The 13,701-nt window shown below is 36.4% G+C and overlaps 1 protein-coding gene across 1 annotated transcript; it reads right to left on the reverse strand.

Moving 5' to 3' along the window:
• Positions 1-743: 743 nt before the first annotated feature.
• LOC113235645 (lysosomal-associated transmembrane protein 4A) lies at positions 744-13,043 on the reverse strand. The gene is made up of 7 exons (XM_026471466.1): positions 13,028-13,043; positions 12,623-12,737; positions 8,260-8,464; positions 7,193-7,331; positions 5,715-5,871; positions 2,133-2,378; positions 744-1,850 (listed from the first exon to the last, which is right to left on the reverse strand). Exons 2-7 carry the CDS (start codon positions 12,728-12,730, stop codon positions 1,710-1,712), a joined length of 996 nt encoding a protein of 331 aa, XP_026327251.1. The 5' UTR covers positions 12,731-12,737; positions 13,028-13,043; the 3' UTR covers positions 744-1,709.
• Between the last annotated feature and the right edge of the window lie 658 nt (positions 13,044-13,701).

Here is a 13,701-nt window from a genome sequence, read left to right on the forward strand (position 1 = left end):
GTTACGAAACGGTTTGCAACTTGGCGAGGCCAATAACTTGGTCATTCGTGTTATCTACTGAGGCGCCTAACACAGCTAGCAAAGTCGCCAATTAATCTGTCTCTTAGCATGTTGTGAGTAAAGAGATTGGAATTCCGCAACATAGCGACAGTCAAAATCTAACTTGTAAGTTTTTATAACCTAACGTATAAGGTGGTATTAGCAAGTCTTATATTTTAATCTTCTGGTTTTCGTATTATTTTGTCCTTGTTTGTCGGCCATAATGTTCAAAATTGTAAGTGATTTATTGTTAAACTCGTCGTGTTATTTAACAGAAGTCCTGAATTGACGGCGACTAATTAAATTGACAGTTTTCTACATGTAGTCGACTAAAAACATGATACAAAAATTTGCAAAATGATGAAAATAATTGCAATTTGTTTATAAGCGACATTTAGTTACAGGCTCAATTTATATTGTGGCGGAACGAAAAGGAAGCGAATTTTTGTAACGATATTGTACATAGCATAATGAACTTTATGGTCAATTGTGTATAGTACAAACTAGATACAAGCCAAAATCTTCCGCGATATGCGCGAGAAAAAAAAAATTATTATACAGAAATTCGCTTCCACTCCCTTCCGCCGTAATATAAGCTGAGCCATAGTGTGTACATTTTGCGTTTATTTTACTTTTTTTAACGTTTATTTTATATAAATGTAAGTTTACAAATAAAAACTTTACAGGAATGTAAATTGTATTATTACATATTATATTAAGACATGAAAAAGTAGGTAATAAGTATTTATTTGATTAATTTAGACACATTAACTATGACATAGGATATTTTATCTATATAATGCGTTTAATTTGAAATTCAGTGACACGCCTTAAGTTTTTAATATACAAAAATAAAATTTTGAAATATAACAGAATGGCACAAGTTATGGATATGTGACATATGAGCGACACAAAAAAAGTGGTTTGATTTAAAAAAAATAAATAGTTTTTAAATTATTTTTCATGTTTAGTGAAAATGTATAGTACAACGTATCACAACAGAAAAGTATACACATAAAAATACACACAAACGTGTACGAAAGTGGATAATAAAAAATGGCGAAAATACAAGCGATAATATGAATAGACAAGATAGAAACTACTGATTGCATAGCGATAGAAAGAAATAACTACCAAATATAAATTATCAAACTTTATCGTACATACAAAAGCATTCCAATTTGGGAGTGCTAAATAAATACGGTTAATAAAATAAAAAGTACCAAAAATTATAATTGTCATTTAATTGTGAATTCCCTATGCGATCAGCAGAGTACCATTCCAGCCTTAGCCTCGGCCAATCATTATCAATAATGATAGCCTATTTCCTATCTTTGGGAAAATATTGGACAGGAATGAATGAATTAAGTACTACATTTTCCGCGTCGCCATTGTCTTGACAATCGTCATGGATTACAAAACACTTGTAAGTTGGAGTTCATATTTATCAGCACGTTTCAATACTCCCCCATATTGAATTACATTTGTGTTGTGCACTCTTGTTCCGGAACATATACAACATTTGCTTTTAGTATTGCCACTGTATTGAAACGTACTGACATATTTAGCTTATCCCTAAGGAACCCACGAGTCCTTGGTAAGTCAGGCGCCTAGACATTTAAATTGTACATTTGCGTATCAGGCTAAGACTGGACTATGTAGGAGGAGATTCAGACGCGAGCGTGCAGGCCGGGCTTCGGCGCGGCTTGCGGCGGCAGGATCACGATGGTCTCCGTGGGCTGGGCCAAGGTTGGTTGACCCACTGGAGCCGATTGGACCTGCGGTGGGGACTGCTCACCAGGAGTCTCCGGCTGGAATCAAGTAGTATTTGTAGTTGATAATGCATTTTTTTGCATCTGACACAAAAACAAAAAAGGAAATAAAGTGCATAATGCAATCTTATTGCTAAACAGCACTTTGTTCTTGGCCTAGTGTGGTGCAGTATACGTTTAAACAATATTTTGGCATCTTCTTTCGTCATAGCACTGATAAAAGGACTTAACATTTATCGGCCAATTTTTAGCATTATTTCGATTTACAAACATTATATTATATTACATAAAGTCCAGAAGAAACAGGAAGGTACAACTTACAGTGATAGTGTTAGGATCAGCCTGAGTCATTTGGGTAGCAGCGCGGTAGGAGGGCGGGGGGCTCTGCTTGACAGCTTCCTCATAATCAGGCAGAAGGCTGGAGTAGTCCGGCGCGGGCGCAGGTGCGGAGTAGGCCGGAGCCACTACGCCCTCAGACGAGATCACGAATGGGGTCAGGCTGTGCATCTCGTGCGTACGCATCGTCAGGTACTTGTAGCAACGCCAGACCACGCTGATGCAGTAGCCCTGGAAATAAAAACATATCATATTGTTTTTTGTCTAAAAATCCAAGTGATTTCCAATAAAAAGCAAAAATTCAATACGCATTTTTTGGTGTAAGTATGTAAAAATTGCAAGTTGACTAATTTATTTCAAAAAGGCCGTAATATAGCATGGGAACGTAGCTTGGGCTTGTGTAGAGGTACTTTTAAACATAAAAATAGGATATTTCCGTAAATGAATATTTATTTCATTTTTCCTGACCGAAGCCTCGTCTAGAACCACCGAGAGGTTCTTTTTTTACATCTTATTTTTTAAACATCATTCGAAACACAAACGTATGTTCATTCAGTCAGTAATTCTACTCATAGAGTAGAACCTAAACTACATCCCTCTTCCTCACAACTAGACATGAGTGCCGATAATAGACCAACCGGCGGCGGCGCCCCGACAAAAAAGTGTCGGCGGCGTCGGCGTTTCAACGGCGCGAGCGCGACCCTAAAACAAATTTGTATATCGGTGTTTATTTCTACAAAAACCGTTATACAAATACTTTTTCAAAGGAAAAAATAAAATAACGTATTTTCTACATTAATTAAATTTTTATCAGTTCGATTAGGCGCTCCGATCGTACGCACGCGCACGCTTCCATATTATGTATGCGTAATGAAAATGGCGACGCCAGAAATTGTCAAATAAATTTTTTAAACAAAACATCTTTAAATATAAAGTCACTAGCTAACTTTTGTCGCCTATCTATGTCACCTCTGCTTAGGCCGGACGGCACGCTGGCCTACATTGCAGAAGACAAGGCAAACCTTTTTGCCTCACTCTTTGCAAAGAGTTCGCGTCTGGATCTAATCTTACCTCAGGCTGGCTGCACTATGGCGCCAATTTTCCTATGCCAAAAAGAGGTACTTAGAACTCTGCGGAATCTAGACGTGATTAAAGCTAGCGGGCCAGCTGGAATTCCAGCACTAGTCCTACGTAACTGTGCGCCTGAGTTGTCTCCTGTTCTCACACACCTGTACCTTGTACCGCCTCTCACTTGAGACTGGTGTAGTTCCCCGGTCGTGCAACCTGTGCCGAAAAAGGGAAGCAGAGCTGACTCTGACAACTATAGATATATCTCAATCACTTCCATACTCTGCAAGACTATGGAACGTGTACTCAACAACCGTCTCTTGTCGTACCTTGAAGACAACGACCTCCTCAGTGATCGCCAGTACGGATTCCGAAGAGGGCGATCAACTGGGGATCTTCTTGTGTATGCCTGTCACACATGGTGCGAGCTGGGTGAAGCACTTGCAGTGTCTTTGGATATTTCTAAAGCCTTTGACAGGGTCTGACATGCAAATCTTTTAAGTAAGCTTCCCTTTTATGGGCTTCCCACTTTGCAATTGGATCTCGGATTTCTTGAGCGAACGTTCGATTCGATAGGTCTTAGAAGGCTACTCTTCCGAACATATGGCAATAGATTCCTCAGGGTTCCGCATTGTCACCGTGATTTGGGTATCACGGGTATGGGCAAAGGCGTATCATTGGCGGAGGGCTCGGCCTGGACGCTCGCTGTACCCCGGTCTTGCCGTCGAGCCCGTAGTCTTTCCGAAAAACTGTGGGATCAGTAGATATGGACAGATACACCGGGGCAGTTGCTTCAGCTGTACCAAGCACAAATCCGGTCGTGCATGGAGTACTGCTACATGCCAACTGGCCACCTTGGATTCAATTGACAACCGTGCCAAGAAGCTTATAGGTGACTCGGAATTAGTGGAGGCGAAGCTGCAGAGCCTTGAACACCGCCTTAAAGTTGCCAGCTTATCAGAATTTTACAGGATATATCACGGAGAGTGTGCGATGGAATTAAACGATTTAATTCAGCTTTCCCCTTTCAATCACCGGGGGACTAGGCGTAGACTTGGGTTCCACCGGTATGTTGTGGATAATCCAAAGGTTCGCACGAAGCGTTACGGTTCCACATTTATATGGCGAACGGCTATGGAGTGGAATTCCCTGCCTGCAGACTTGTTCCCTGAACGTTATAACTTGGGCCTTTTCACGGCGAAAGTGAATAGGCATTCATCCATCGTCCACCTCATCGTCACTTTCCATCAGGTGAGATGGAGGTCAAACGCGAACTTACATTTCATTAAAAAAAAAAAAAAAGTTTTATCTTAGAAAAGTCATTTTCTGGCGTCGCCATCTTCACATATACAATACGGAAGCGTGCGCGTGCATACGATCGGAGCGCCTGATCGAACTGAACGGCGCGCCGATTGCATTTGTCGGCGGCAGCGGCGCGAGGAAAAACGCGGCAGCGGCGGTGCGCCGGCGCGGCGTTCATGTGTACTCACAACTTCGAACATCGCTAGCTGGTGGCCTACCTATGATAGGCAACTTACATATGATCAGCCTTTACTATAGACTAGCCACACACTGCTCGGAAGCTATCACTTACAAACAAAACCCCCGAGAGGCTGTGGCTTTAATCTGCCAAAGCCCTATCTAAAAGAACAGACTATGACCACATCCTAATCAAACAATTCAAAATATAATTACTCATTAGCTATCCTAGCTAATTAGGTATCCTATCAAACCCCTAACACTTTATTTCATCTAAAACCCTAGCTTGGCTGAATGCTCCTAAAAATCTTTAAGCATCAACACTAAAACTTTTTAAACGCGTCGCTAAATAATCTTCAACGTGCACGCTGCTACGACGATGACACAGGCTTGAGCACTCATTCAAAAAACACACTAAAAAAAAAATAAAGCGAAATATCATATGGAGGATTCCTAATAATTAAACAAATATATTTTCCCTTGAATGCAGACAGTTCTTGTTAATCTGGATGAATGATCAACAACTACGCACATAAGCGCAATTCAAAATATTCATAAAATCATAAATAAAATATAGTGATATATCCATCCAAATTAGTGAGTGATCCACTTATAGCATGGGAACGTAGCTTGGGCTTGCGTAGAGGTACTTTTAAACATAAAACTGGGATATTTCCGTAAATGAATATTAGTTTCATCTTTCCTGATCGAAGCCTCATCTAGAACCACCGAGATATTCTTTTTTTTAAATCTTATTTTTTTTAAATATCATTCAAAACACAAACCTATATTCATTCAGCCAGTAATTCTACTCATAGAGTAGAACCTAGACTACAGTAACAACAATAATAATAATGTGGTCAAGTTTTTGACCCTAAGCTTCTTTAGATGCGGATAAGCAATAACGTGTCAACCAAGTTGATTATAGTTTTCCGAAAATGGTATCTAAAGATTTTTTCGTTATTTTTAACAGTCGTCTACGAAAACACAAGACCATTGAGGATAAAATAGTGAAATTACCTTAACAATAACAGCGCCGAGGAACGTGGAAAGTATAATAAAGGCAAGCGCTGGCGCGGGAAGTTTTAGCAGCTCGGCGCGCCACGGCACACGGCGGGTTTCGGCTATCAGTCGGTGTGGTGAGCGCAGATAACATAGATACCCAGTCGCCGTCAAACTGGTCATAAAACACATGAAAATTAACATAATATACATATTTTTAAACCTAATCTGTAAAAAGTACTTAGAGAAATTCATAAGAACTGCTGACTCAGTCTGAAGTTCAGTTGGTTAAGAGCCGTGGCCCCGGCAAGCTCGCAGACCAATGTCTGTTGCCATGGACTCTTTTAACTGGATAGATGGATAGAGGTAATTTTTCTTTGTGTTCTCCGATTTTTGTATCAATAATAATAACAAACTAGTGGAGTATTTTCATTAAAAATATACGAATATCATACTAGTATAACATCACGATATTCAATAAATAAATATTATAATACAAACAATTGCAGCAAGAGCAGTTTATAGACACTGATCGAAAATACTTTTCCATTGTACCGACAAACTTAAATAGCGACCACAGCAGTATACTACAAAAGTATATGTTTAGAAGGTTTTTATTCTCTACCACGAGTTTACTGAGACAGTTGTCGCTAGCGACCGCGTAAATTACTTTACAATTTTGTATGGAAAATTATACAGCAGCGCACCTAGCGGTCACAAGAAGAAATAATATTTTGTATAGGTTTCGTGAGTCTTTTGTTTGTCTATTTATATTTATTTTTATAACCCTTCTTTATAATTACATTGCGTGCATTAATTTAAGGATGTGGCATTAGCAAAAGCAAAAGTCAACCGGATGTAACATTGTACAGGCATGGTTATTTTTCTGTCTATAAATCTCACAATAGCCCAAATATCTCACGTAATTAGACTTATTGAAGCAGCTTATTCATAAATCTTGCCAAATTTTGCTTTGGTTACTTCAGATTGCCTACTTGTTTGTATATTTTGACGATTGTTGTTAACGATTGTTTTGTGATAGTGTTGTTTTTGTAAGTGTACATATTATGGATATTCTGTTATTAAAACAATTCACTACGAGGTTTTTATTACTTTTATTATTATTTTTTAATATTTCAAGTTTACCTACAAATGAAAAAAGAATGGTTGGACTGCCGAATATAAACATTGGATCAAAGACCATCTTCATTTATTCATTTCAATTTGAAGAGACATTTTAACAGAACTTTGAATGTAACTAGATTACATGATAATGCAATTCCATCATATAGTACATATTATTATATATATAATTAACAAAATGTCAACTTGTTCCAGTTCTGCAAATAATCAGGATCGATTATTTGCAGAAATAGACAAAATATTCCCAAAGGGAATATTGATCTACTATAATTAAACGTTTTAATCATACTTTGATTATAGTAAACTAAAGAAACAAAAGAAACTAATAATTTAGAAAAATGAAGTTAACTTACACAGTAATGGCGAAGTCAAATATCTGGAGACAGAAGAAAGGCAGCAGATGGGCAGGCTTGCCGCGCGAGGCGCCGTAAATCAGCATGAGCGTGATAGCGAGGGTGCACACTGTAACCAGTGCACCTACATCCACATCATCTAGTGGCAACACACCTTTATGTTACTATCGCTACACGTTTAATTAAATCTAAAGCTAGAACTAAAAGTCTAAGAAACAAGGTTTACTAGATGGTGTTGTCATGATGCAAGTTGTAAGTTGGCAATTACGTATAACTCGGGAAATTAACTTGAGATGTTTCGTAAATTCTCTCACATAAACATTTCTGATTTATGCTGAGTATGAGCGAAATTGCGAAGTCTAAAGCAAATTAATCACTTAATAGACAAGTTCTTGTCTAAACACATTGTGTTATTATATTTGCATGCGTACTAAAGAGTACCACCTTGAATAATAATCAAAATAGAAAAATAATAATAATTTCAACAATTATTTTAATGTACAGTATGGCACAATTAATTTAGTTTTAGTATACCACGCAAATAAATTGGGATACCCTACTATTAAAAATGAGTTATAAAACAATATGTTTCTTTCATACATTCTCTAAAATCCATGTCTACTTGTAAACATACAATTGAAAAATAACTTGCATTTATTAAAAAATCTCATGAGCATTGTAAAAAATGCAATCATATAATTGATTTTATTTTATAGCTATTTCTACAAAGTCAATAAATTGTTACACCTATTTTTCTTGTTTTTAATTTAAAATGTTATGCCTAATGAGACATAACATTTTAAATTACTTGCTGGTATCCACCAGCCCGTTGCACCAAGTACCAAGTAATTTAAAATGTTATGTCTCATTAGATACAATGTAATGGATGTGCAAATTAAATATATTTTTTTTTTGTTTGTGTTAGTAAAATGGCATTTATCCTTTTTGCTTTTTTGTGAACAATTTGAAAATAGTTCATAGTGAAATTATAATAATTTAATTTTCTTTTATTATAATGTCAACTTTGTATTGTCATTGCATTTCCCTTTTATTTTATTAAAACTTACGGTAAATAAGATTATGGTCTTTCGATTGACTGTTGTGTGGGATATATGAGCTCGGAGGAGGTTCCACATTGGACAGTGGGGTAGGGAGACTGTTGCCACCATCGCTCCAATCAGCATCAGGGGTCGAATCCCGCTCTAGCTGCTCTATGAGGCGAGGGTCACGTACGACTGCTGCTAGGAAGCCCAGCGCAATCAGGTGGACCATCTGTAATAAGTTTTAAAATGTTCACATGTGACAATAGTTTCATATGAAATTTTCCTACAGCATTGGAGCAGAACTTAGATACGGGACGGGATATTTTGCTTCAGGGAGACATTATTTTAATGTTAAAAGTATGTAATACTGCATTCAAAGACATTTAAAAAGTTGCATGTCTCACATCATGTATTGAATCAACCAAATGTAAAAAAAACTACTTTTACGTTATCGATACTCCCAAGATTTGCACAAAGCAATGTGCTTCCACATTCATATCATGGGAATCATTGGAGTGGAATTCCCTGTCTGGAAAATTCTTCCGTGAATGCTATAACTTGGGCCTTATTAATGAGTGAGTCAATGGCATTATGTACATGTGTATGCTTCATTCTCGACCTCATTGTCACTTTCTTGGCTTACTTTGCCAGCAGTGGTCATCACTAATGTACAGCGGCAGTGTACTTTATCTTACATTTACTATTATATGAACCACATATTCAGACTTCAATGCACGGTGATTCACGCTCCATACTAAGGCGGTCATAAATACGTAACTCCGAAATTATTATTATTTTTTTATTTTATTACTTTAAAATATGATTAGGTAAACGTAAATTAATAAAATTATACATTTAAAAAAATATTTGACAATATTTAGGTGTAAAAATGTCTCGCAGTAATTTTGTTTTTAGACGATGTATCTAAAACATTTTATACTGCGACTTTTAATGGTAAAACTGTGTAAATAATGATTATTTGTATTAACAATAACCACAAATGAATAAATTAAAACAATAAAAATACATAAAAAAGTTCATTTTACAAAATACAAACAAAACACAAATTATACCAAAATACATTAAATCTCAACAATATTAACTTTAAATACATAACAAGTCTAATACAGCTTTTGACAGTACACCTTTTTTTTTAACAGGTAACTTCGTAGACCTGTTATGAAGGGATCTGAATGAAGAAGCAGCCTATTTACTAAATCTGTGTTGGTCACAATGCGACTCATTTTACGCGTATGATTTTTTCTAAAAGACTTGATGTATTTGTTAGTCGCTTCAGCTGCTTCTTCAGACAACTCTCCGATTGACAACAAACCGTAATCTATAACATTAGCACCATGAATTAGAACTTTGTGAACGGAAGCAGGCATGTTATACCACGGATACTCGGCAACTAACTGCCGAGCCGTCTCTAAAGCGAACTCTTCGAAGTTCGTCTTATTAATATTATATCCCGAATTTAAACATTGAAGGATGATCCAGCAACGATCTAGGAGATCCTTCTTGATCCCAGTAATTTCAGCGGAAATTTCTGAATTCGAGAAAAACCGCCTGGCTGTATTACCATCGTTTGATGTTCCGCTTCAGCCACTTTTAGGCTTATCCACTATAAGCCCTAATCTTTCTCTAAATTGAGTCTGAACATATGATTTTTTTGCAGCAACAAGCATTTTGTCATTAGCGGGCCTAGCTTGCCATTTCCTAACATCTAACTTGTACGCGACATGAACAAAATATTCAAAAAAACGTATTAACGCGTGAAGAGGTGATAAACCAAATTCATATTTACTCTCATCGACTTCCTTATTTAAACATTCGTCAATTTTGTTCATTTCACTGGGCAAGGCGTTACAAATAAAATATTTTGATGAAGAAACACCACTAAGTGCATTACACACTTTACCATCTACCATAGTAAGTTGCAAACAATGAGTAATGCGATATTCGCGATCTTCTTCCTTGAAAACAGTAGGCTGCAAGTTCCTTATTTTATCTTTAAAATGAGCTTCTTCCTCAACTGACACTGCAGTCGATTCCTTCAAATATCGGAGGCGTATAGGACGACAGTATCGAGTTGATGAAGGACGAGGATTTTTCCACAAAACTACTGAATTTTCTTTGTTATCTGTTGTCAAAACAAGCTGAAGTGGCACATACGAAGTAACAAACAGGCTACTGTCTTCAAGAGTGGAGTCAGAAAAACACTGTTTATATTCTGAATGCCCTGTACTGCCATCGAAACCCCATTTCCCTATCAAAGATATCTTATCTAGAGACTCATTAGGTACACTATCCAAAACATCTTTTTGAGACTTGAGAATCCGATTGGCAGTATGATCTAATAAACTTTGAAGTTCGACTTCGGCGGATGATTCTGTAACAGTAATATCTGAAGGATAACAGTGTTTTTTAGATTCCACGACACTTTGGTAAGATGGGAAAATGGTTTTTGAAAACTTATTGTCTATAAATTTCTTTACTAATATATATTGATGTCGAGTTAACTGAGCTTCAACAATGAGCGATAAAACTTCGCTAGAATCGATTTCAGGACAAGACAAGCTATCGGACGCATTGAGCAATGACTGTACAAGAGAAGGGTCTTGGTTAGACAAACTAGCCAATCTTCTCCTTTTTGTACGTTTACTGGTGTCGTCAAAGTTAATTCTCGGACGGCCATGCGATGAAGAAGTTGATGGTTTAACTTCGTCAAAGCTCTGAGATACACGTAACTCAGTTCGCTGTACATCAATATTTTCAACGACATGCAGCCAATCTGAATATTTTTCTAAGAATTTAGATCTAGTACGATTCGACTTTGCCCAGTAGTGGGAAATTCGTTTACAAATATTCTTAATTTTAAGGCTTAAAGTCTCTAAATCAATATTTTCGATGTCGTCAGAAAGGGATGATGTTTCGGTCAAAGTGCTCAGGACGTGTTGCATTTTTTCATTTGGATTACCCACTTTAGAGTGCCAAATATCAAAAATTGTCATCCTCGATACAGAACATTTGAAAAATGTACCTAAAACAATATGAAAGCTGAACTTAAAAAAAAATTAAAAATTCAATACTATGGACATGCATACTTTGACACCCCTTTAAGCCAAGAAGAGGCAGCAAGATGCAAATGAAACTTATAGCTCTTAATAAGGACATACTCCTTATTCAAAAACCATATACCTCAGGTGCAGCTCAGCGCAGCCAAAAGTTGTAGGTCTAAAGGAAATTAAGTTATGCCAAAAATTTTCACCAAAAAACTGCCTTCAATAAAAAAATTATATAAAAAAAAGTATGCATAAAAAAAATTAAAAAAAATTGATAATAAAAGTACATACCATGCTCTTGGATCTCCATGCTTTCACAACACGTAAACACTTGATTTGGAATAGTGACACTCAAAAACAAAGTGATTAAGTTTCGATGACTCACACGTGGTGATAATTAGTCTCGCGATGCGCTCACTTCCGATGCACAAAAGTGAATGATAACGTGACCTAATTACATTGATATTTATAGTTTTTGGAAGCTTGTTAACTAGTTACTAACTTAGTGAGTTGATCTAACCGGGATAAGCCAATGATTTTTTTTGATTTATGGCCTATGGGGGAATCACAGTGCAATGAGTACACAAACTGGCCTTTAGTATATTCAAAAGGGTTAGCCAGAAAGTTGCAGTCATACTATCATAGGCTTTTGCATTTCAAAATGCTCTCACTAAGTAAAGAATAATAATAACTAGCCAATATATAGTCCCACGGCTGGGCAGAGCACATCTCTCACAATGACACGGCTAGGGCTGTACTTTCAAAATCTCTAATAAAATTTTGCATATAAATATAAAAAACTCACGAGGTGCAAGCCCAAATCCAAACCCATGCCCTCTGCTTGAGAAGGGATAGGTCAAACCATTATGCTATCACAACTTACTATATATATTATTGAGTAAAGAAAAAAGGACTTATTATTTTACTTTATGACTTTATTATTTTAATTTCCTATGTGCATACCCAAGGTATGCCATTATTCTTTTAGTGAAGCTGTTTGCAGATTACATAACAGTCATAGTACATGTATAGTATAGTGACATATTAAGTGCACATGCAAAATAGGCAACTTGATGTTGCACCAGCCCATCAATCACATCATACCATACCTACATATTTCACAAAATTTTGTTTTCTTATCATGTTACTTTGATATAGTCAAGGGTCTTTGGTCTATATATACATTTTTGTTTGTTTTTATTCATTAAATTAGACTAGCTATACTCTGCATGCATTGCATTGCAGGAAATAACTGTTCGGTTTTTAGCTCTGCAAAAGATGACTTCACCCCATTTAGTGGAGAAAATTTAATAATAATTTACCAAATGCCATGATCCCAGTAGGATGGTGCCAGTGCGAACGTGGAGGCAGAAGCAGCAGCGCCATTCGCTGCTGCGTTCACTTCCTAATTTGGGACGAAAGCGCAACATTTTCAATCTGTAACAATATTTTTTGTTCCGTTATTGCCCTAACAAAGAATATTTATGCACAGAAAATGAATACATATTAGTATGTTATCACTACGATTCTTGCTCTTTCCTTTGCAGTGCGTGTGAATCACACAATTTTAACACGTTGAGAAATATATGCGTACGTCTTTCTTGAAAAATATTGATTTGATTACACTTTATCAAATGGGAAAAAATATAGTGAAACGGAAAACAAAATGTATTCAAACAATAACAAATTATAATGATTCACCAACTTTTTATCGAGATCGCACTCACAGCGTTAAATAAACCAAGGGCTAATTGCATGTGATTAACATACGGAGCGGACGTACAAATAAAATTATAGTTTCAATTCATTAAATTAGTGATAATTAATATTGATTTAACCACCTCAATGCAAACGAATGTGCTTAGTTTTCATTAGACTGAGTGAAATCGCAAAAATTATTAAAAAATCTTGCTTTTCAATGAGATTTCTCGAAAAACGTCAAGTAGTAAAAAAAATTTCGTCACTTTATAGATATCACAGACCGCTTGAACCAGCGCACTTTTGTATTTCTTGTTCGAGAAGTAATATTTGACTTTCGAGTGAGATAGATTTTAAAATAATACAATAGAAAAGGAGACAAAACGCGCTTGCTATTCCTTTTACGCATTTCATATTAGAGGTTTTTATTTCTCTTTCTTCCCTTTCAATTTGAAGAAAATTAGAATTGGACGTGATTATTGGTGGGCATATAATATTGGTTCTAGGGTCGTATTCTAGAACTCTACTCAATGCTCAAGTCAGGACTTGAGTATGATTCAAAGTACAAGAAATCATACTCGAATTCATCATACGAAATCATACGAACCTTGCCATTAGGGTCGTATTTCTAGTGCTTCAAATAATTTTTTTTTTTAAATTTATTAAGGCTTTGGCAAAGCCATCAGCCTAAACATGAAGTTTA

The sequence above is a fragment of the Hyposmocoma kahamanoa genome, unplaced genomic scaffold, assembly GCF_003589595.1.
Source record: "Hyposmocoma kahamanoa isolate Upper Pololo Valley unplaced genomic scaffold, ASM358959v1 88, whole genome shotgun sequence".
Taxonomy (NCBI): Eukaryota; Metazoa; Arthropoda; class Insecta; order Lepidoptera; family Cosmopterigidae; genus Hyposmocoma; species Hyposmocoma kahamanoa.